The 25,000-nt window shown below is 37.0% G+C and overlaps 1 protein-coding gene across 1 annotated transcript in view; it reads right to left on the bottom strand.

The window, feature by feature from the left end:
- The window catches only part of LOC128666417 (fibulin-2), a 282,635-nt gene that overhangs the window by 254,950 nt on the left and 2,685 nt on the right, over positions 1-25,000 (bottom strand). The window contains exon 2 of the mRNA XM_053721016.1: positions 1-506. This exon is cut by the window's left edge and continues 831 nt beyond it. Coding sequence (XP_053576991.1) covers positions 1-451 — 451 coding nt within the window. The 5' untranslated portion in view covers positions 452-506. The remainder of the gene's footprint in view (positions 507-25,000) is intronic.

Below are 25,000 nucleotides of genomic sequence, written 5' to 3'. Positions count from 1 at the left end.
TGTAGCCGGCTTCATACTTCTCACCGCCATGAATACACCCTATTCTTCCACATTGAACACAGCCATCTGCTGGCTGGATGATGTCAATGCAGTTTGGAGGTAATTCGGGGCAAGGAATAAAGAGGCAGCTGATCCTTCCTCCTCCTTGAGGACAAGAACATTCAGTACTTCCAAAGTCAACAAAGTAAGATTCTCCTTCTGGAACCTTTCCATCTTTAAATCCAACATTTACACAATCATAATACTGGTAGCCTTCACAAGAACATCCAGATTGTGTACATGTAGGACAACAAGAATCTTCCAAAATGGCCTCTTCAATACAGTTGACTAGTGGTTTACACTCCACATCACTGCAATCTTTCACACTCAAGGATATTTTAGGACATATCAGTATTACCACCACATAATACAAGAAAACCAAATGATCACTTTTCCATAGTTCAGTGAACATTTTGAATTAATGGAGAAAATATTATTGTATGGAATCCTCAAATTAAATGATCCACCTTAAATAAAATTAAAGAAAAAAAAAAAAACGAATTAGAAACATTATTACAATATAACACATTTAAATAAAACCTTTACATTTTCACTCTCATTTCCTTCTAAAAATTTTTTTTATATTTTCAAAAAAGAAAATAGTTTTATGTAAATCTTTTCTATGCCAAATCCTACATCATGCTTTAAAAGCAATTTCATGAGTATATTAACGAATGAATGTACTAGGTCCAGTTAAATAGCAGATGACTAATACATTAAAAAAGGCATTAGGTATCACCAAATTGGTCAGACCAATGAGCAACCACCAAATGTTACTTCTGCATGACAAGTGCTATAAAACATTAGGATATTACACGACAAATAGATAACAAAACTAATTAAGGACAGACTTAAAGGGATCCATTTAAAGTCTCTTCCCACTTTGGTCCATAACCTAAAACAACACATGCTAGCCTCCAACCAAAGAACTGAGATAAAAACAAGGGTGACACAGAAAACAAGGAAATGTACCGGAGATATCTCTATCAATCAATCAATCTATCTATCTATCTATCTATCTATCTATCTATCTATCTATCTATCTATCTATCTATCTGTTTATCTATTAGGCATGAGCAAAACTTACTTTGTATCCAGCATTTATTATAGAAACTTTAAGGGATAGTCTAGTCAAAAATAAACTTTTATGATTCGTATAAGGCACGTAATTTTAAACAACTTTCAAATTTACTTATATAATCAATTTTGCTTTGTTCTCTTGGTATTCTTCGTTGAAAGCAAAACTAGGTAGTCTCATATGCTAATGTCTTAGCCCTTAAAGGCCACCTTTTATCTGAATGCATTTTGACAGTTTTTCGCAACTAGAGGGCGTTAGTTATCTTCTGGAGTTACCTAGGAGTCATCACTAATTGGCTAAAATGCAAGTCTGTCAAAAGAATTTAAATAAGGGGGCAGTCTGCAGAGGCTTAGATACAAGGTAATCACAAAGATAAAAAGTGTATTAATATAACTGTGTTGGTTATGCAAAACTGGGGAATTGGTAATAACGGTATTATCTATCTTTTTAAACAATATAAATTCTGGTGTAGACTGTCTCTTTAAGACACTAATACACTAGTAAATCTGGCACCAAATATAGCCGAATACTGCTACCTGTGGTTACATTCTGCCTTTGTTTGTATAAAAAATGCCACATACAAATGTTTGCTCATGCCTAATATATATAAATATACACACACACATATAATGTAAATCAGCTCCTGCAATCAATTACTATGTTGCATATAGTTAGGTAAATCAAATAACTGCAAACATTTCTTGCAATATACTCTCCTTACTCTTTATGCGTAAAGAATGGGAAAGCATGATTTTCAGAGTATAAGTTACAGGAAAATGAGGCAATACAAATAATAAATACACTCTGCATTTTTTAACTGTTATTACATTAATAGTAAGCATCAATGAAACATGTTAAAATATTTTCCACATGAAAAAGGTTATGCAACAGCATTTTAAACTAATATTCATAATATGATTTATAGAGATTAATTGCACACTAGCTCATAAGCACAGCAGTTCTACTGTTAAACAGAGAAATGCCACATGCATTGGACATTTAAAAAATCAAACAAACTGTAGAATATTTATAAATACTAGATATTTGCATAATTTCGGCTTCGCCTGATTATTAGAGAAAAAGTTTAACACAGAAGTACAAAGGACATTTTCAGTATAATGAATAACAAAAGCAGAAATTATGCACATATCTAAAAAATATATGCCAAAAAAAAAAGTTAATGTCCTTTTAACAATGAAAGGCCGATTTACCAATGTCTGTCGGACATGATACGCTGTAGCGTATCATGTCCGCCAGACATCACTGAATGCCGACAGCATATGCTGTCGACATTGAACATTGTACGAGCAGTTCTGGTGAAATGCTTGTGCAATGCTGCCCTCTGCAGATTTGCGGCGAATCGGCCGCTAGCAGGGGTGTCAATCAATCCTATCGTACACGATCGGACGGATGCTGACCGCCGCCTCAGAGGAGGCGTATGAGTTAAGGAGCAGCGGTCTTAAGATCTCTTAACTCCTGTTTATGGCGTGCCTGAAGGCTTGTGCGGAAACAGATGCATTGGGGCAGATTGACTGTTTGATAAATCGGCCCCTGAGTATTTGATGATGTAATGCAACGTTTAATTTATATATAAAAGTTGTATATTCATGTGTATAAATTGTTTTTATATTATTTTTATTTGGTTTCTGCTCATTTTCATGGCATTCAGCAGGGAGGATTTGATTTAAAGGGACAGTCTACACCAGAATTTTTATTGTTTAAAAAGATAGATAATCCCTTTATTACCCATTTCCTAGTTTTGCATAACCAACACAGTTATATAAATACACTTTTTACCTCTGTGATAAACTTGTATCTAAGCCTCTGCATACTGCCCCCTTATTTCCAATCTTTTGACAAACATCCATTTTAGCCAATCAGTGCTGGCTCACCTGAACTCCACGTGCGTGAGCACAGTGTTATCTATATAACACACATGAACTAACACCCTCTAGTGGTGAAACACTGTCAAAATGCCCTGAGAGAAGAGGCGGCCTTAAAGGGCTTAGAAATTAGCTTATGAACCTCCTAGGTTTAGCTTTCAACTTAAAATAAATTTATTTTGGACTAGACTGTCCCTTTAAATCAAATCGATTTGAGGGGCGGAGCCTGACCGAGCTCCAAGATGGAGTTGTAATTCAGGAGCTCCATTGCAGGCAAGCACATCAAAGTGGCAAAAGCATATCTACATCAGTAGAAAGGGGCAGGATCCTTGAGAGACACAAAGTGGACTGATGTGAGAGCAGGCTGACAGGAGATCTGATGATAATGAGCTAATGAGAATAAGAGAAACTCAGTAGACCCTCAGATACTCTCTAAAGGCCTACACCGCATGGCGCTGGTATGACTCAGCTGAACGGAGTAACACCTGGAATCACAGAGGTACTCTGATACTGCAACCGTAAGTTGCTCACATTTCACAGTGGGGCCATGCAATAAGAGAGAAGAAGAAGGGAGGCATTTGAGTGCGGCTTGGGAACCAGAAAGGTGCTAAAGGAGGGCAATAATTTAGCTGCGTCACACAACTGATCTCCTAGCACACAGGTAGCGTGTTTAAACTTTGATAGGAGCCTCATCATGACTGAGGGTGGAAGGAGAGCAGAGCAGCTATTGCCAGTAAAAAGTAAGCTGTGAGGGGATCCGTGTTTGCTTGCATTATTGATGCATATATAATAGCCCATGATACAGGCACAAGCCATGTTATAAATGACACTGTAGGAGCAGCAAGATAAAATGTGGGGCCACTGAGAAGCACAAACAATAGCGTGAACAGGGAATAAGGACAATATTATTATATGCAGCAGGGTGCTTATTAAGGCAATTACAGCTACAGCAACATTTTTGCAGGGTCTTATCCACTTATACTGACAGAGGCCAATTGATCAGATACTCTGGTCCATCTCACCAGTGCCCCCACATTGAGGGAGGAAAAATGTCAACTAGAAAGTTGAACAGACCAGATAAAGCTACCAGGGCTACTTCCTTTGATGCGTTTTTGAAACCACCAAAGACAGCCAAAGCACTTGAAAAGGCTGATAGAGACCAGGAAGAAGATATGGACTCTGATCAGGGTTCACAATTGGAAGATCCAGACCAAACCCCAGCCACTAAGGCCGATCTACAGGAATTGGTCTCAAAGAAAGATATTAATGCCAGTTTTGAGAAACTCTGGAGCAAGATTGACAATCTACATACCTCAGCCACTGCTAGCCTGAAAGATATTAAGAGCGATATTGCAGAGATGGGGAATCGTGTGGAATCGCTGGAGAACACTCACGACATGTTGGCGGAAGACATATCTACTATTTCAACCACTTTATCATCTCACCAACAACAACTACAAGATCTACAGGAAAAGGTTGAGGACATGGTGAATAGGGGGAGGAGATGCAATTTACAACAAAGGACTTGCCCACCGACCTACAACAACTATTCCATGCTATAACTGGAGATCCATCCGAAGAAGTTTTTCACATAGAACGTGCTCATAGAGCGATTCGACTGAGACCAAAAGATGATCTCCCACCCAGAGGCATTATTGTCAAATTCTTGAGATTCCGAGACAAAGAAAGAATACTACAAGTGGCAAGACAGATGCCAATGTTTAAATTTCAGGGCAATATAGTCCAATTCTATCAGGACTTATGTATCCGGACTCTACAACGCAGAAATCTACTACGTCCACTCACCCTGTTATTAAGGAAGCATCAAATTCCATATCGCTGGGGTTTCCCATTTGCTTTACACATCACGAAAGTCAACAGAGCCCTGACAATAAGATCAACTGAAGAGATTCAATCAGCATGCAAAACCTTAGGCCTGGAAGTGCCAGAAATACCAACGTCAGATGTGCCTTCAAATCTGCCTGATGGGCAAGATCTACAAAACCCAGCCAGCAAAACAAGATGAACTAGGGTCACCAGAAAGAAAATTAAAATATGACTTCAGTTATTCTAATGTAAAGAGACTGGAACTTCAGATGTGGGGCGAGTATCACTGGTAAAGTATGGTTTAAATTATCCCATTTATTAGAAAGAGGCCCGAACTGCTAGCCCATGTATACCTTAAACATGGGCAGGTATTAAAAACTACAGAGACATGTCATTGAACTGTGTTCCCTCAGTTTTTCCTTTTCCTGTGAGTTTTTTAGGGTTGGCTCGGGAAATAAGTTCGTAAAAAGAACCAAATGTTGCTACTATAGGTTCAGGTGAAGGGCCTTGAGTAATCAAGGCCATAAGGTTTAAAGTGCTTGCTTGCTAGAACTTAGTGCTTAATTTTGTATTTGTTTTCTACTCTAAATGCACTATTTAGTTTTTGTGTTGTATTTCTACATTTGTTAATATTGTTGTTTATTGTTATGTATTAGGTCACCTTTGCAAACAACCACAAAAATGTTATAGAAATCAGAGTATACACACATGGATACTGAGAGCAAGAGAAATTGACATTGGGGGGAGGGAGCTAAATAGGAACAGGTATAGGAAGCTAGATGACACTTTAATTGTAAAATTATTGTTTATAGCAAATGAATACATCTCAAAATATTGATGTCCTTGCCTAATATTAACCTCCTCTCACATAATGTGAGGGGCCTCAATTTGAATATCAAAAGGAGAACAGCGCTAAACCAGTACAAAAGACTTCATGCAAATGTTATCTACCTTCAAGAAACCCATTGTGTTGATTCCCTTGTACCCAAATATTGGTCCCCACACCACTTCCACTCCACCACGGATTCCAAAAAAAGGGGGGGTCTCGGTCTTAATACATTCCTTGTTACAGTTTACTCATAAAGAGACAATAACAGACAAGGAAGGAAGATACTTAATAGTCCAGGGACAAATTCAAGGTATAGACATAGTGTTGTGCAACATATATGCCCCAAATGATAATCAAGCATCATTCTTTGCAAATGTTACTCATTTGCTTACAGGTTGTGCCAAAATGTGCATAATATTAGCAGGGGACTTAAACATAGGTATGCAAGAACTCACTAGCAGACAGACCTTAGGGCAGAGCAAGAAAAAGACCAGACTAAGATGGATGGCCAAGAGGATGGGTTACATGTTAGCTCCACATACATTAATAGACTCATGGAAGTCCTTATATGGGATAACATCGGATACCACATACTATTCAGCGACACATAACACGTATTCCAAATTAGACTATATATACACAAGTCAAATTCTCCAACCAATCATTAGATCAGCGGATATTCATGTGTGTGAATGGTCGGATCATTCAATCACTCAGCTGCAATTAAATGAATTAAGGGACCCTAGTAGAATTAAATCATGGACATACGATCCTTCATGTTTAAAAAACCCTAAGACAAATGAGAGTTTGCTATGAGCTATAGGGGAATATTGGCAGATCAATATACATACTACTCCAAATCCCACTTCAGTTTGGGCCGCGCATAAAGCAGTTGTTAGGGGACTTTACCATTTACAATAAAAAAATTAATACATACATTGCGCAACTACACTCAGAAATAGAAACATTAGAAAAAGAACATAAGACTACAAAAGTGAAATCGACTCTTCTGACAATACAAGTTAAAAGACAAAAACTAGCTACGTTTTTGAATGATAACTCACTTAAAGCAGCACATAAGTTAAAAACAAACTACTTTCTATTTGCTAACAGACCTGACAGATATCTGGCTAACAAAATTAGAGACAATTATAGCTCCATGTCGATACCATACATACAATCCTCAGACAATATTTTAACATCTAACCCACAAGAGATTGTGGATAGCTTTGCACAGTATTATAGAGAGTTATATGATGGGAAGAAAGTGGAGCAAAGTAAATCAACCAAGGATTTGCTGCATACTTTTTTGGAGGCAGCTAACCTACCTAAAATTACAGAATCTGATAAAGATTACGCACTCAGAAATGATCAAGGTGATTAGGGAACTCAAACCTGGAAAGGCTCCAGGTCCTGATGGCTTTACCGGCGAGTATTACAAATTATTTACTTCTATATTAATGCCCCACCTAGTGAAATTCGCAAACCATGTGCTAGAGGGACACAATTTGCAAATTGTTGTGCTCTACCTACAGACCAATATCATTTATCAAGTCCTGACATTAAAATTGTGACAAAAGTATTGGCCAACAGACTTAAACTAATTTTCCCGAGGGTAATTCACCAAGACCAGGTGGGGTTCATTAAGGACAGGGAAGCCCCTGACAACATACGTAGGATGACATCGGTGATTGACTACTTGACTGAGAACGGGGTACCTTCTCTGCTGCTGTCACTGGATGCAGAGAAGGCTGGACCTATATGAGAACTGTGCTAAATGAGATGGGCTTTGATGGCACCTTTGTTACTGCGATCAACAATTTATATTCCAGACCAACAGCCTTTGTCAGAGCGATAGGGCACCAGTCCAAGACATTCCAAATCCTTAACAACACCAGACAGGGGTGCCTGCTTTCTCCCCTTCTGTTTGCTCTGTGCATAGAACCTCTTGCAATTACAATACAAAAATCCCCAGACATTACGGGTTTAATGACAGGTCCCTTTAATTACAAAATTACTTTATTTGCAGACAATGTTTTACTGATTTTGATGAGACCATTGATATCCCTTCCCAACCTTTACTCGACCCTAGAGGACTTTTCGACTATTTCGGGATACAACATTAATAGAGATAAATGTGAAGCACTCCCACTGGCACTACCCAAAATTACAACAAAAATTATAGAGGCCAACTTTGACTTTAAGTGGGCCAAAAACTCAATCCAATATTTGGGGATAAAATTAACCACACACTCTACACTCCTATATAAGGCAAACTACACCCCGTTATACAAAACTATCAGGGCGGATATTACTAGATGGCTGAAGGCAAACTTCTCCTGATAGCCTGATGAAACAGTGCTGGGACACTGAGAAACGCGTTGCTGTTGTTTTTAACCTTTTAATAAATTGTTTTACTCTCATTTTGCTGCTGAATCATCATTTGGAAATATTCTCCATCCATTTGGAGCCTTCTGCCTATTGTGGCCTTTGCACTCACGCCCACTGAACTTGAGATCTCTGGACTCCCCCTGGCGGGACGAGGATACCATCTGCTTCTTGTACCACCATTGAGGTCTACCGGATGACCGGTTGGTTCCGGACTGCCTGTATTGCACATTTGTGCTTCTCACCACATTCGTAGGATTCTTATCGTATTTCAATACCCTCTGTGTTACAGTCTGATCTGCACTATGTGGCGCCCGCTATCTTCTTCTCTCTAGATCATTCTCCTGGTATGGAAGACTGTCCTCTCTAAAGGTGAATGTATTACCAAGATTAATGTACTTATTTAGAGCTCTGCCAATTAAATTACACAAACCAGACATTGGTGCACTACAATCAACCCTGAATGGGTTTCTCAGAGGCAAAAAGCAAGGCAGCATACCCTTCAAGTTTTAATGAAACACAGGCAATTGAGGGAGTGGGTGCTCCAAATCTTTGGGACTATTATTATGCGGCAAGGCTTGCACAACTTTCACTACTTGATAAAAGGGGGGTCAATTTGATTTGGCCGGGTTTAGAATCCCACTTGGGGGTTTTTGAGTCTCCGGGGGAAATTATCTGGGGAGGGGAGACGAGGAAAGTTCATAAACCAGGGATCACTGAAATGTCAAGACAATTATGGGTATCCATGACTAAAAAAAATCAAATTATTGTCACTTAAATCTAAGCTAATTCCCTTAAAATGTATTATACCAGTAGAATGTAGAATCCTGGGGGACAAGTGGAAAAACAAGGGACTCTATAGGGTAGCAGATTTTATTTCTAATGGGAATCCTATTATTCATACTCAGTTACAACTTAAACTGCCTTTGTACTGGTTTTTATATCTGCAGATTACCACAGCTATAAGGAGCTACCTCTCAGATACCATAACACAACAAACTACGACACTGGAACGGATATGCAGCTCTAGTGACAGACCAAAACATGCTATATCACAACTATACATTTGTATTCAAAAGGCAAGAAGCACCACAAAATCACCAGTTGTGAGTAAGTGGGAAACATATCTGATATCCTGTAGAAAGAATACTATGATAAGAGCTAAAGAGGGCGGTACTGGAAATATCAACCTCAATCTACCAATAGCGGAGACCTACGACAGTATCTCCACACGGCTAAAATATGAGGATGTATTCTGTTTGAATGCCAAATATATTCAATGTAATGAGAATGTAATTGTTGTGGTATTATATGTATGTGACTAAACTTTCAATAAAAATTATTTCAATCTAAATCAAATTGATTTAAATCACTAGTCAGTAAGACCTCTTTTAAATCATGATTTTCTACATAAAAGTTTCATTTTAAGAATAAGTACTTTTCAGATTATTTTTCCAGTTATATCAGAAAATAACAGTTATATATTTAGTTATATAACATTAGAAAAACATACACCTAGATTACGAGTTTTGCGCTAGAGGCTATGCGGTGCTAACGAGCAGTTTTCCCTCACCGCTCACTTTCCTGCAGCGCTGATATTACGAGTTTTCAGGAACCTGTCGTTAAAAGACAAGAAGTGAGCGTTGAGCAAAATTTTGCTCATTACCGCACTCCAATATCAGCGCTGCTTAAGTAAGCTGTGAGCTGGTGTAACGTGCTCGTGCACAATTTCCCCATAGGAATCAACGGGGAGAGCCGGCTGAAAAAAAGTCTAACACCTGCCAAAAATCAGCGTAAAGCTCCTTAACGCAGCCCCATTGATTCCTATGGGGAAATAAAAGTTATGTTTACACCTAACATGAACCCCGAGTCTAAACACCCCTAATTTTACACTTATTAACCCCTAATCTGCCGCCCCCGACATCGCCGCCACCTATATTATACTTATAAACCCCAAATCTGCTGCCCCCAAAACGCAGCCACCTACATTATATTTATTAACCAATAATCTGCCGCCCCCAATGTCGCCGCCACCTACCTACACTTATTAACCCCTAATCTGCCGCCCCCAACGTCGACACCACTATAATAAACATATTAACCCCTAAAACGCCGCACTCCCGCCTCGCAAACATTAGTTAAATATTATTAACCCCTAATCTGCCGTCCCTAACATCGCCGCCACCTAACTACATTTATTAATCCCTAATCTGCCGCCCCCAGCGTCGCCGCCACTATATTAAAGTTATTAACCCCTAAACCTAACACCCACTAACTTAAATATAATTTAAATAAATCTAAATAAATATTCCTATCATTAACTAAATAATTCCTATTTAAAACTAAATACTTACCTGTAAAATAAACCCTAAGATAGCTACAATATAACTAATAGTTACATTGTGTCTATCTTAGGGTTTATTTTTATTTTACAGGCAAGTTTGTATTTTTTTTAAATAGGTAGAATAGTTAATAAATAGTTATTAACTATTTAATAACTACCTAGCTAAAATAAATACAAATTTACCTGTAAAATAAAACCTAACCTAAGTTACACTAACACCTAACACTACACTATAATTAAATAAATTAACTAAATTAAATACAATTAACTAAACTAAATTAGCTAAAGTACAAAAAAAACAAACACTAAATTACAGAAAATAATAAACAAATTACAGAAATTTAAACTAATTACACGTAATCTAATAGCCCTATTAAATAAAAAAGCCCCCCCCAAAATATAAAAAAACCCTAGCCTAAACTAAACACCCAATAGCCCTTAAAAGGGCCTTTTGCGAGGCATTGCCCCAAAGTAATCAGCTCTTTTACCTGTAAAAAAAAAATACAAACAACCCCCCCAACAGTAAAACCCACCACCATCACAACCAACCCCCCAAATAAATTACTATCTAAAAAAAAAACCTAAGCTCCCCATTGCCCTGAAAAGGGCATTTGGATGGGCATTGCCCTTAAAAGGGCAGTTAGCTCTTTTGCCGCCCAAACCCTAATCTAAACAATAAAACCACCCAATACACCCTTAAAAAACCTAACACTAACCCCCTGAAGATCAACTTACCAGGAGACGTCTTTATCCAAGCCGGGCGAAGTGGTCCTCCAGACGGGCAGAAGTCTTCATCCAAGCTGGGCAGAAGTGGTCCTCCAGACGGGCAGAAGTCTTCATCCAAGCCGGGCAGAAGTCGTCCTCCAGACGGGCAGAAGTCTTCATTCAGACGGCATCTTCTATCTTCATCCATGCGGAGTGGGTCCATCTTCAAGACATCCGACGCAGAACATCCTCTTCTGGCGACAACTAAAACAGAATGAAGGTTCCTTTAAGTGATGTCATCCAAGATGGCGTCCCTTAGATTCCGATTGGCTGATAGAATTCTATCAGCCAATCGGAATTAATGTAGAAAAAATCCTATTGGCTGATGCAATCAGCCAATAGGATTGAAGTTCAATCCTATTGGCTGATCCAATCAGCCAATAGGATTGAGCTCGCATTCTATTGACTGTTTTAATCAGCCAATAGAATGCGAGTTCAATCCTATTGGGTGATTGGATCAGCCAATAGGATTGAACTTCAATCCTATTGGCTGATTGCATCAGCCAATTGGATTTTTTTCTACCTTAATTCCGATTGGCTGATAGAATTCTTGGATGAAGACGTCTCCTGGTAAGTCGATCTTCAGGGGGTTAGTGTTAGTTTTTTTTAAGGGTGTATTGAGTGGGTTTTATTGTTTAGATTAGGGTTTGGGCGGCAAAAGAGCTAACTGCCCTTTTAAGGGCAATGCCCATCCAAATGCCCTTTTCAGGGAAATGGGGAGCTTAGGTTTTTTTAGATAGTATTTTATGTGGGGGGTTGGTTGTGTGGGTGGTGGGTATTACTGTTGGGGGGTTGTTTGTATTTTTTTTCCAGGTAAAAGAGCTGATTAGTTTGGGGCAATGCCCCGCCAAAGGCCCTTTTAAGGGCTATTGGTAGTTTAGTTTAGGCTAGGTGGATTTTTTATTTTGGGGGGCTTTTTTATTTTAATAGGGCTATTAGATTAGGTGTAATTAGTTTAAATTTCTGTAATTTGTGTATTAGTTTCTGTAATTTAGTGTGTTTTTTTTTGTACTTTAGCTAATTTAAGTCATTGTATTTAATTTAGTTAATTTATTTAATTATAGTGTAGTGTTAGGTGTTATTGTAACTTAGGTTAGGTTTTATTTTACAGGTACTTTTGTATTTATTTTAGCTAGGTAGTTATTAAATAGTTAATAACGATTTAATAACTATTCTACCTAGTTAAAATAAATACAAACTCTTCTGTAAAATAAAAAATAAATCCTAAGCTAGCTACAATGTAACTATTAGTTATATTGTAGCTAGCTTAGTTTTTATTTTACAGGTAAGTATTTAGTTTTAAATAGGAATAATTTAGTTAATGATAGGAATATTTATTTAGATTTATTTAAATTATATTTAAGTTAGTGGGTGTTAGGTTTAGGGTTAGACTTAGGTTTAGGGGTTAATAACTTTAATATAGTGGCGGCAACGTTGGGGGCGGCAGATTAGGGGTTAAGAAGTGTAGGTAGGTTGCGGCGACATTGGGGGCGGCAGATTAGGGGTTAATAAATAGTATGTAGGTGTCGACGATGTTGGGGTCAGCAGATTAGGGGTTCATAAATATATTCCGTTCCTAATGTAATTTGGTGTCACATTAAGAGTGCAATATGGTGCTTGGTGTACATAACTATAGGATCAGATCCAAAACATATTGTCTGTAAAGTTGGAGTTATCAACTGCAGCCGCAAATAATAAATGGTTCCCCCGGTAAAATAGAGTCCTATATCACTCAATACGGCTGTGTTTACAATTCCCCCAAAGCGGTATCTGTGAGTTGCTTACTAATAAGTAGCTTAGTGCTAGTGACTCTCTGTCGATTTCGATACTATGTGGTCATAATTACAACAACGTTATACGATTCGAGTAGTAACAGTTAGTTATGTATATAGAAAACTCGATGCGTTTTAATCTATTATTCCCGCCTAAGCAGGCCAACTACTACAGGTAATTTTTTTTAAAAAATATATAGAGCTCCCATCTGCTCTATAACCCCCTGACCGGTTTCGCCCGTATCGGGCTTTTTCAAAGGCCCTTTGAAAAAGCCTGATACGGGCGAAACCGGGGGAACCATTTATTATTTGCGGCTGCAGTTGATAACTCCAACTTTACAGACAATATGTTTTGGATCTGATCCTATAGTTATGTACACCAAGCACCATATTGCACTCTTAATGTGACACCAAATTACATTAGGAACGGAATTAATTAAAGGGAGGATACACCAAGTATTACAGCAAAGGTGGCAAACATAACTTTTTACCGCAATAGCTATATACATAGCTGCATAATACTGCGACTACGCACTCACAAGTAAAGTGAATTCCCCCAGCTTCTTAAATACAAAAATTTAAATGTAACAGTTGATACATCCTTTTGTTTCAATATCTACTAAGATTCAATACACTGATATTAATTGAGTCATTAGGTGTAAGAACTGTATTACACACTGTTACTGAAAAAGATACACTATCATTATTAGGATTGAACTTAATAAAAGTCTCATAGATACTTTCTATTACACAATAATACAATACTATAAGAATTCCATATGAGAAAGTGGTACCATGACAATGGAAAAATAATTTGTACGCCAAACACAGAATTACTAATACTTAGACGTATGACCAGCTAGTAAACTAAAATAGATCTTGTGAATACCCTGACACAAATAAGTCAACTGAACCACACAGAGGTTGTAAACAATCTAATATATAGATCCTATGAATAGCTTGACACAAAAGAGTCAACTGAACCACACAGAGGTTGTAAATAATTTAATGTAATAAATAAACCTATAAACTGTGAAAAAGTTGAACAAATAAAATACTCAATATACAACTGAATGGTTATTAATATAACCAAATAATTCAGGATCACAAACACTCACATGAGACCTGATTATTCTGAATAGCTTAACTCTCTATACTCCAACTAAAGAGAAAACAAGAGTAACAGATAGTAATAAAGTGAAATTTCTCACATTACTTTTGATATATACGGTGTAGTTCATTGAACGTTACTAGATACTCAAATATAAGTGCATTTGACACATAAATATCAACACCAGAGTATTTAAATACTATTGTACAAGTGGCCATAGTTATAACCCCCTGCCTAAGCAATTTCCTACTAAGCACCTATAACATATCAAAGGCTGACAGTAGATCAAGGAATAGGCCTTCTACTTACAGGTTGTTTTTAATTGAGTGTTTTATTTTAATATATCTAATAAAAGTTATATTTTAAATTCCCAATTTCTCCATCATTAGTCCAGGCACAGAGTGCTAGAGGTGCAGTCTTGCTGAGAGGTCTTTCCCTCTCATTTGGTATAAAATCTCATATCTATAGTGTCTATCTTTTCTAGTTTTAAAAAAATAATAGAATTAATTTACCAAAAAATAAAACATTACAGCCATGAACATAAAACCTGATGCTACATTATTAAAAAAAAAAAAAAAATCTATTTCAGGATGAATAACCTTTCAATTATAAAGTATCTTAAATAGAAAACTATATTTGAAAGATCTTTTATTGAAAAGCATTTAATTTTACAAAAATCCTATTTAAATGGGAAAAAATCGGATTTAAATAAAAAAAAATCTTATTTAAATAAAAAATAATCGTATTTAAATAAAACAAATCTTATTTAAATAAAACAAATCTTATTTAAATATTTTTTTTATTTAAATAGAAAAAAATCTTATTTAAATAGAAAAAAAATCTTACTTAAATAAAAAAATCTGATTTAAATAAAAAAAATCTGATTTAAATAAAAAAATCTTATTTAAATTAAAAAAATCTTATTTAAATAAAAAAATCCTATTTAAATAGAACAAATATCTGATTTCAATAAAAACAATCTGATTTTTTTTTTAAATCATTGAATTTTATCCACCCTGACATTCAATATATGATAAATATAAAAATATAGAGAATATATAAAAATATAGAAAATTAATAAATGCTCAATGTAGTAGTCTAATTCAAATGAAGTAAAAAAAAACTCCAAAAAGTGCAGTTGTGTAGCTTCAGGAGAAATGTGAGTATATCTTTCCTGAATTCTCACCAGATTTAACTGACCTTAATTTATGTGCAACATTGAATTTTTATTTTTATTTTATTTATTTTTTACATATTTTTGTAAATAGAAATAATCACCAGAGAATTAGAGTGCCCCTGAGAATTTTAAAAATTTAGGCTATTTAAAGGGACACTGAACCCAAAAATTTTGTTTTGTAATTCAGAAAGAGCATGCAATTTTTAGCAACTTTCTAATTTACTCCTATTATCAATTTTCTTTGTTCTCTTGCTATCTTTATTAGAAAAAGAAGGCATCTATGCTTTTTTTGGGTTCAGTACTCTGGACAGCAATTTTTTATTGGTGGATGAATTGATCCACCAATCAGCAAGGACAACCCAGGTTGTTCACCAAAAATGGGCCGGCATCTAAACTTACATTCTTGCATTTTAAATTAAGATACCAACGGCTAGATTTAGAGTTTTGTCGGTAAGGACCCGCGTAGCTAACGCCGGCTTTTTTCTGGCCGCACCATAAAAATAACTCTGGTATTGAGAGTCCACATAAAGGCTGCGTTAGGCTCCAAAAAAGGAGCGTAGAGCATATTTAACGCAGCTTCAACTCTCGATACCAGAGTTGCTTACGCAAGCGGCCAGACTCAAAAACGTGCTCGTGCACGATTCCCCAATAGGAAACAATGGAGCTGTTTGAGCTGAAAAAAAACCTAACACCTGCAAAAAAGCTGCGTTCAGCTCCTAACGCAGCCCCATTGTTTGCTATGCGGAAACACTTCCTACGTCTGCACCTAACACCCTAACATGTACCCCGAGTCTAAACACCCCTAACCTTACACTTATTAACCCCTAATCTGCCGCCCCCATTATCGCTGACCCCTGCATATTATTATTAACCCCTAATCTGCCGCTCCGTAAACCGCTGCTACTTACATTATCCCTATGTACCCCTAATCTGCTGCCCTAACATCGCCGACCCCTATATTATATTTATTAACCCCTAATCTGCCCCCCACAACGTCGCCTCCACCTGCCTACACTTATTAACGCCTAATCTGCCGACCGGACCTGAGCGCTACTATAATAAAGTTATTAACCCCTAATCCGCCTCACTAACCCTATAATAAATAGTATTAACCCCTAATCTGTCCTCCCTAACATCGCCGACACCTAACTTCAAACATTAACCCCTAATCTGCCGACTGGAGCTCACCGCTATTCTAATAAATGTATTAACCCCTAAAGCTAAGTCTAACCCTAACACTAACACCCCCTAACTTAAATATAATTTAAATCTAATGAAATTAATTAACTCTTATAAAATAAATTATTCCTATTTAAAGCTAAATACTTACCTGTAAAATAAACCCTAATATAGCTACAATATAAATTATAATTATATTATAGCTATTTTAGGATTAATATTTATTTGACAGGTAACTTTGTATTTATTTTAACCAGGTACAATAGCTATTAAATAGTTAAGAACTATTTAATAGCTAAAATAGTTAAAATAATTACAAAATTACCTGTAAAATAATTCCTAACCTAAGTTACAATTAAATCTAACACTACACTATCAATAAATTAATTAAATAAACTACCTACAATTACCTACAATTAACCTAACACTACACTATCAATAAATTAATTAAATACAATTCCTACAAATAAATACAATTAAATAAACTAGCTAAAGTACAAAAAATAAAAAAGAACTAAATTACAAAAAATAAGAAAAATATTACAACAATTTTAAACTAATTACACCTACTCTAAGCCCCCTAATAAAATAACAAAGCCCCCCAAAATTAAAAAATGCCCTACCCTATTCTAAATTACTAAAGTTCAAAGCTCTTTTACCTTACCAGCCCTGAACAGGGCCCTTTGCGGGGCATGCCCCAAGAAGTTCAGCTCTTTTGCCTGTAAAAAAAAACATACAATACCCAAGCCCCCCAACATTACAACCCACCACCCACATAACCCTAATCTAACCCAAACCCCCCTTAAATAAACCTAACACTAAGCCCCTGAAGATCTTCCTACCTTGTCTTCACCTCACCAGGTTCACCGATCTGTCCAGAAGAGCTCCTCCGATGTCCTGATCCAAGCCCAAGCGGGGGGCTGAAGAGGTCCATGATCCGGCTGAAGTCTTCATCCAAGCGGTAGCTGAAGAGGTCCATGATCCGGCTGAAGTCTTCATCCAAGCGGGGCAAGAAGAGGTCCTCCATCCGATTGAAGTCTTCATCCAAGTGGCATCCATCCGGAGCGGAGCGGCAGCATCCTGAAGACCTCCGACGCGGAACATCCATCCTGGCCGACGACTGAACGATGAATGGCGGTTCCTTTAAATGACGTCATCCAAGATGGCGTCCCTCAAATTCCGATTGGCTGATAGGATTCTATCAGCCAATCGGAATTAAGGTAGGAATATTCTGATTGGCTGATGGAATCAGCCAATCAGAATCAAGTTCAATCCGATTGGCTGATCCAATCAGCCAATCAGATTGAGCTCGCATTCTATTGGCTGTTCCGATCAGCCAATAGAATGCAAGCTCAATCTGATTCCTACCTTAATTCCGATTGGCTGATAGAATCCTATTAGCCAATCGGAATTCGAGGGACGTCATCTTGGATGACGTCATTTAAAGGAACCGTCATTCGTCGTTCAGTCATCGGCCAGGATGGATATTCCGCGTCGGAGGTCTTCAGGATGCTGCCGCTCCGCTCCGGATGGATGCCGCTTGGATGAAGACTTCAATTGGATGGAGGACCTCTTCTTGCCCCACTTGGATGAAGACTTCAGCCGGATCATGGACCTCTTCAGCTCCCGCTTGGATGAAGACTTCAGCCAGATCATGGACCTCTTCAGCCCCCCGCTTGGGCTTGGATCAGGACATCGGAGGAGCTCTTCTGGACAGATCGGTGAACCCGGTGAGGTGAAGACAAGGTAGGAAGATCTTCAGGGGCTTAGTGTTAGGTTTATTTAAGGGGGGTTTGGGTTAGATTAGGGGTATGTGGGTGGTGGGTTGTAATGTTGGGGGGCTTGGGTATTGTATGTTTTTTTTTACAGACAAAAGAGCTGAACTTCTTGGGGCATGCCCCGCAAAGGGCCCTGTTCAGGGCTGGTAAGGTAAAAGAGCTTTGAACTTTAGTAATTTAGAATAGGGTAGGGCATTTTTTAATTTTGGGGGGCTTTTTTATTTTATTAGGGGGCTTAGAGTAGGTGTAATTAGTTTAAAATTGTTGTAATATTTTTCTCATGTTTGTACATATTTTTTTATTTTTTGTAACTTAGTTCTTTTTTATTTTTTGTACTTTAGCTAGTTTATTTAATTGTATTTATTTGTAGGAATTGTATTTAATTAATTTATTGATAGTGTAGTGTTAGGTTAATTGTAGGTAATTGTAGGTATTTTTTTTAATTAATTTATTGATAGTGTAGTGTTAGGTTTAATTGTAACTTAGGTTAGGTTTTATTTTACAGGTAATTTTGTAATTATTTTAACTATTTTAGCTATTAAATAGTTCTTAACTATTTAATAGCTATTGTAACTGGTTAAAATAAATACAAAGTTACCTGTAAAATAAATATAAATCCTAAAATAGCTATAATATAATTATAATTTATATTGTAGCTATATTAGGATTTATTTTACAGGTAAGTATTTAGCTTTAAATAGGAATAATTTATTTAATAAGAGTTAATTTATTTCGTTAGATTTAAATTATATTTAACTTAGGGGGTGTTAGTGTTAGGGTTAGACTTAGCTTTAGGGGTTAATACATTTATTAGAATAGCGGTGAGCTCCAGTCGGCAGATTAGGGGTTAATGTTTGAAGTTAGGTGTCGGCGATGTTAGGGAGGGCAGTTTAGGGGTTAATACTATTTATTATAGGGTTAGTGAGGCGTTATTAGGGGTTAATAACTTTATAATAATAACGGTGCGGTCCGGTCGGCAGATTAGGGGTTAATAGGTGTAGGTACTGGGGGCGACGTTATGGGGGGCAGGTTAGGGGTTAATAAATATAATACAGGGGTCGGCGGTGTTAGGGGCAGCAGATTAGGGGTACATAAGTATAACGTAGGTGGCGGCGCTTTGCGGTCGGCAGATTAGGGGTTAATAGGTGTAGGTAGCTAGCGGCGACGTTGTGGGGGGCAGGTTAGGGGTTAATAAATATAATACAGGGGTCGGCGGTGTTAGGGGCAGCAGATTAGGGGTACATAAGGATAACGTAGGTGGCGGTCGGCAGATTAGGGGTTAAAAAAATTTAATCGAGTGGCGGCGATGTGGGGGGACCTCGGTTTAGGGGTACATAGGTAGTTTATGGGTGTTAGTGTACTTTAGAGTACAGTAGTTAAGAGCTTTATAAACCGGCGTTAGCCCAGAAAGCTCTTAACTACTGACTTTTTTCCTGCGGCTGGAGTTTTGTCGTTAAATGTCTAACGCTCACTTCAGACACGACTCTAAATACCGGAGTTAGAAAGATCCCATTGAAAAGATAGGATACGCAATTGACGTAAGGGGATCTGCGGTATGGAAAAGTCGCGGCTGAAAAGTGAGCGTTAGACCCTATTTTGAGTGACTCCAAATCCCGTAGGTAGCCTGAAACCAGCGTTAGGAGCCTCTAACGCTGGTTTTCACGGCTAACGCCAAACTCTAAATCTAGGCCCAAGAGAATGAAGAAAATTTGATAATAGGAGTAAATTAGAAAGTTGCTTAAAATTTCATGCTCAATCTGAATCATGAAAGAAAAATTTTGGGTACAGTGTCCCTTTAACTTTAACATGGTGTACTGTATATTATCTCTTGAAATATTTTTGTTTTGTTAAGGGAAAGTCCTGATGTTATGGATAATGTACCTAGATTTAGAGTTTTATATATTCCAAATTATTTATTAAAAAAAATATGTACTGCTATAAAGTAGTTTTGTCCCTGTTGCTTTGTGATTAATCCATTATCTTGAGGTTTTACAATTAAAGGGACAGTCTACACTAAACTTGTTATTGTTTAAAAAGATAGATAATACCTTTACTCCCCATTCCCCAGCTTTGTATAACCAACATTGATATATTAATATACTTAATAACATTTAAACCTCTAAATTTCTGCCTGTTTCTAATCCTCTTAATCACATGCTTTTTTATTTGCTTTTTAGAACAGGATACTGCTAGTTCATGTGGGCAATATAGATAACATTGTGATCACGCCCAAGGAGTTATTTAAGATTTAGCACAACACAGTACTTAATGCAAGTCAATAGATAATAAATAAAAAGTCATGTGATCAGGGTGCTGTCAGAAGAAGCTTAGATACAAGGTAATCACAGAGGTAAAAAGTATATTAACCCTTTAAGGACACAGCTTTCAGTTTGCTTAATTGTTTTATGACGGAAAAATTCTGTCATATGTCCTTAAGAGGTTAATATAACAGTGTTGGTTATGCAAATCTGGGGAATGGGTAATAAAGGGATTTTCTATCTTTTAAAACAATAACAATTCTATTGTAGACTGTCCCTTTAAATGAAGGGAAAAACCCCCTAATTCCTATGTTTTCAAGACTCACAGTGGTTACCTTGCATTTTGGTAATTCAACTGTCTAAAATATGACTTAAAGAGATTTTTATCACTGGGAAATCTTAAGGGCATTCAGGCAATTGAAACCAATAGATTTATAAACTAGAAAAAAGACTACATAAAAATATAACTAGAAATATATATGAGATTATGCTTCCTGGTGCTGCTGTATTTGAAGTAAAATTTAGGATTATCACTGCAAACAGCATATCACATACCTTCTAACATTTTATATAAACTAAAGAGAATGAGAAAACAAGTGGCTTAGTCTGGGAGCTCCAGGGTGGAGTTATGTCAAATAGGGTGGAGTCTGGTTAGGTCAGGTGGTGAGTTGGCAGAGAGTGGGGACACCTGGGTGTGGCTTGGTATTGCTCAGCAAACCAAGACCTGTTTGAGGTCCCAGGGAACTGTCAGAAGGGCAGTGGGCAGTGTGAAAATCCCACATATTGCTGGATGGTTATAATTTGTCATATCTCCATACAGTGGGCCAAAAGTGGAGATTTCATATTAAAAAAACATTCTGGCCTAAATCCAAATGCACATAGAAACATTATTTGCAATATACATGTATTTGCAAAAATGCTTCTAGCTAAATTTATCACTGCTTTAGTGCTAACATTTTCTCTTCATGTGCGTGTGAAGAATAGCTATATACAGTATTCTCAGTGCACCAGCAGTTTAAATACTGCAGCTGCTCAGAGAGCCAGTGGGGATATTTTCATGTCAGCAATTAACTTATTGAGTCATTACCAGAGCAAGCACCTTAGGCTCTCAGAGCAAGTGCTGTGTTTAAAATGCTGGTGCACGGTGCATACTTAAATACACTTTTGAAACAGCTATAGCTTTTATTAGAAGCATTTTTGCTAATACATGTATATTACAAAAATGCTTCTGTTCAAAACTGAAATACATCAATGTGAATTCCAATTTTGTTTGGAATTTCAGTTTAAGGAAATGTTCTAAAATCCACTTCTCAGAAGGGGCAGTTCTAGGTGGTGCTGGGGGAACTAATCACCTCCAATCATTATTGTAGGACCCTAACTAGAAGAAAATGATAGCCATCCCTCATCTGTACAATTATCCACCATTGATACAGAGTATCTGAAACATTTAAATAGCACACCAGTTATAACGGTCTGAAATATGTTCCTCAAGGGCTTATGACGTTACTGCTTGATCCTTGCTTAAAGGGACATTAAATACTATGAAAGTTTTTTTGCGCTTTGCACTCCACTTAGTAATACCAGCTCATGCAAATGTGCGCTGGTATTACAAGTTAGGTGCAATGCGAACGTGACCTCGTGTTCACATTGCATGGAAGCTTTGTGCTCACGACAGCGCGCTTTCATAGGCTCCAATGGGAGCTTTGTTCTCATGCTGTCACACACGACATGAGAACCTAGTGCCGAGAGTAAAGAGTGGGCAGCAGTTAGTAAATATATATGTATATGAATATATCCTTTTAAAAGGTTTGTTGTGTCAAAACAGTATTTTTGAAGCAAAAAAACTGAAAATTTGCATATCTAATTTGCATATCTTACCCACAATTCTCTTGTGCATTGGTAAACATTGTATATTAAGAATTTCTGGGGAAAAGCGAGCGGGGATACTCGCCTAGATGTGCTAATTTCCTATGCAAATATTTACATTGATTTAATTTTGAGATATGGAGGATTTTAATTTCAGTTTTTTATCTCCCCCCATGATTTTAATGAATTTTGGTTTAACCATGAAAATAGCTTTATTAATGCAGCAACCAGAAATCTATCTCCTACTGATGAGTTCCAAAAAGAACGAAACAGGCTTGTCTAGTGAGTGATTTCTGGTTTGCTGTAATAATCCTGTTAAAAGGTTTGCTGTGTCCAAACAGTATTTTTGAAGCAAAAAAACTGAAAATTTGCATATCTTATTTGCATATCTTACCCACAATTCTCTTGTGCATTGGTAAACATTGTATTTTAAGAATTTCTGGGGAAAAGCGAGCGGGGATATTCGCCTAGATGTGCTAATTTCCTATGCAAATATTTACATTGATTTAATTTTGAGACATGGAGGATTTTAATTTCAGTTTTTTTATCTCCCCCCATAATTTTAATGAATTTTGGTTTATAATTATATATATATATATATATATATATATATATATATATATATATATATATATATATATATATATATAGGGGTTTTCTCTAATCAAGGACTGCATTCTCTGGATTTAGGCAAAATATTACTTATTTATTATGTGGTGACGTTTCGGGGTTCGCAGATCACTTCCACAGACCAAACACAGTGCAGGTGAAAATGGTGACTTTTAAACATAATAAGCCCCACCCATCAGGCAGTGCCAAAAATTCCACCAAAACCAGTTGTCCAGATAACCATATGGTAAAATAAAATATAAATAAATACATACATAGGATGTATCCCCATCACACAAAATACATTAACTAATAAAATCCATTGACTAGTGACTAGAGTGCAAATATCATTCATAAATAAAGTATATAATACTAATTAGTCTGCCATGTAGCTATGTTGCTATAACAAGATCTGTAACAATACAAACAGCTGCCTGATCATAACCCTGGTCAGGGAAAACATCAACAAGAGCCTGATGACAATGCATGTATATTGTTATCATAAGTCACAATTTAAATCATAGCTTATATACTCGATAGTCCATCGCCTAATGAGAATGCATGTAACTGGATAATACCGTAGTCAGATACGTTAAGCGTTAAACATCATACACATAACCTCATGATGGATAACTAACAAGCAGTACGTAACTGTGCTAATGTTATGTATAACAGATTTCTGGAGTAACCAAGACTTATATGAGTACCTACTTTGAGTGTAAAAGGCAAAACATAAGGTCACTGATTTGCGGTTCATCTTGATTGATCATGTCCCCCCTTGAAAAGAGGTGGGGACCGGGATATAACACTCCTTCAATTGGAATCCCGATGGATTTATCACCTTGGTACCATACATCCACATGGCCTTAACATGTCAAATGAATGGCATTGTTTTCTATGAAGGTACAATAGGCTCTTAGTCATGACGTAGGTTCGTTGGACCCAACTAATGAAAATAAAGGTCTTTTAAACAAAGATTTCTTCTGGTGGCTGGAGTGCTTTGGATGTATGACTATTTGGATTGACAAGATTTGGCAAATCTTACTCCATGCCCCACAAACAGGTGTGCTGTTCTCCTTCCCTTGTGATTTTCAATTTTTTTCTATGAACCCATGGGTGAGTTATATACATTTACCTATGAGTTAGGAATTCGGGCCAGTGTACACCCTATGTCACAATGGGATGTAGGCTAGGTCTGACCTAATAATTCTCGTAGTAATCTATAAGCTATAACTCTGGTGGCCTGATTAGGATGTAATATATGTGATACACATTAATCAACATTGATAACCCCATTGGGAGATACCCTTTATGATATGACTCTAACATACCGCTGACCTGTCTTGCCCTTACTCACATTTTGTACCGCCGCTATCTCTGAGACCTTGGATAACTTTTAACTATGTGTTTAAGGTCATATGCTCATGATGACCATTTATAAAGAGACACAACTATATAGATATGTGTGTATATATGGAGATATATAAGTTTATATATCTTTGTCACTGTAACTATGATTTTGATTGCCACTTGTTAACAGCAGACCAATGATATGCTAATAGCAATGAGGTCCTATTGTGGGAGGTAGCCGCATACCCTGGCACAAGATCTGCGGTAAATATACCTAAGTGCCTATACATACCGTGATTGTCACTTGTAAATAGACTGACCAATGATTATATATGAGGTCTGAATATTATATACCCTTGTATCTGGGATGGAACATAACATTGATCTTTTTTAGAACCTAGTACAACCTGCACACTACACAGTGATTGATGACTACTCTTCGGATATATATTGTTATGTCCAGCTACAGATCCGTTACTGTACCTATCAGCAATACTGATTGATGCTATTACGTCTATTTGATTTATTAGATTGGACAACTCAATACGTTCAAACACACATATATCTTTAATAACACTCAGTGTCATCATATGGCCCTAATTTGGGGTCTGGGTTTGGGGTCTACTGCAGCCTCAATGTTTATTCTTTGCTCTGTTTTCTGTTACCCACGATAATATAATTTTTGACACTGTGTGTGTGTATATATATTTTCAACATAGGATACCTTTACACATATTGCCTTAAGTG

Source organism: Bombina bombina, chromosome 7, assembly GCF_027579735.1.
Source record: "Bombina bombina isolate aBomBom1 chromosome 7, aBomBom1.pri, whole genome shotgun sequence".
Lineage (NCBI taxonomy): Eukaryota > Metazoa > Chordata > Amphibia > Anura > Bombinatoridae > Bombina > Bombina bombina.
The sequence above is the reverse complement of the archived record's forward strand: the minus strand, read 5'-3'. Positions and strand labels throughout refer to the sequence as shown.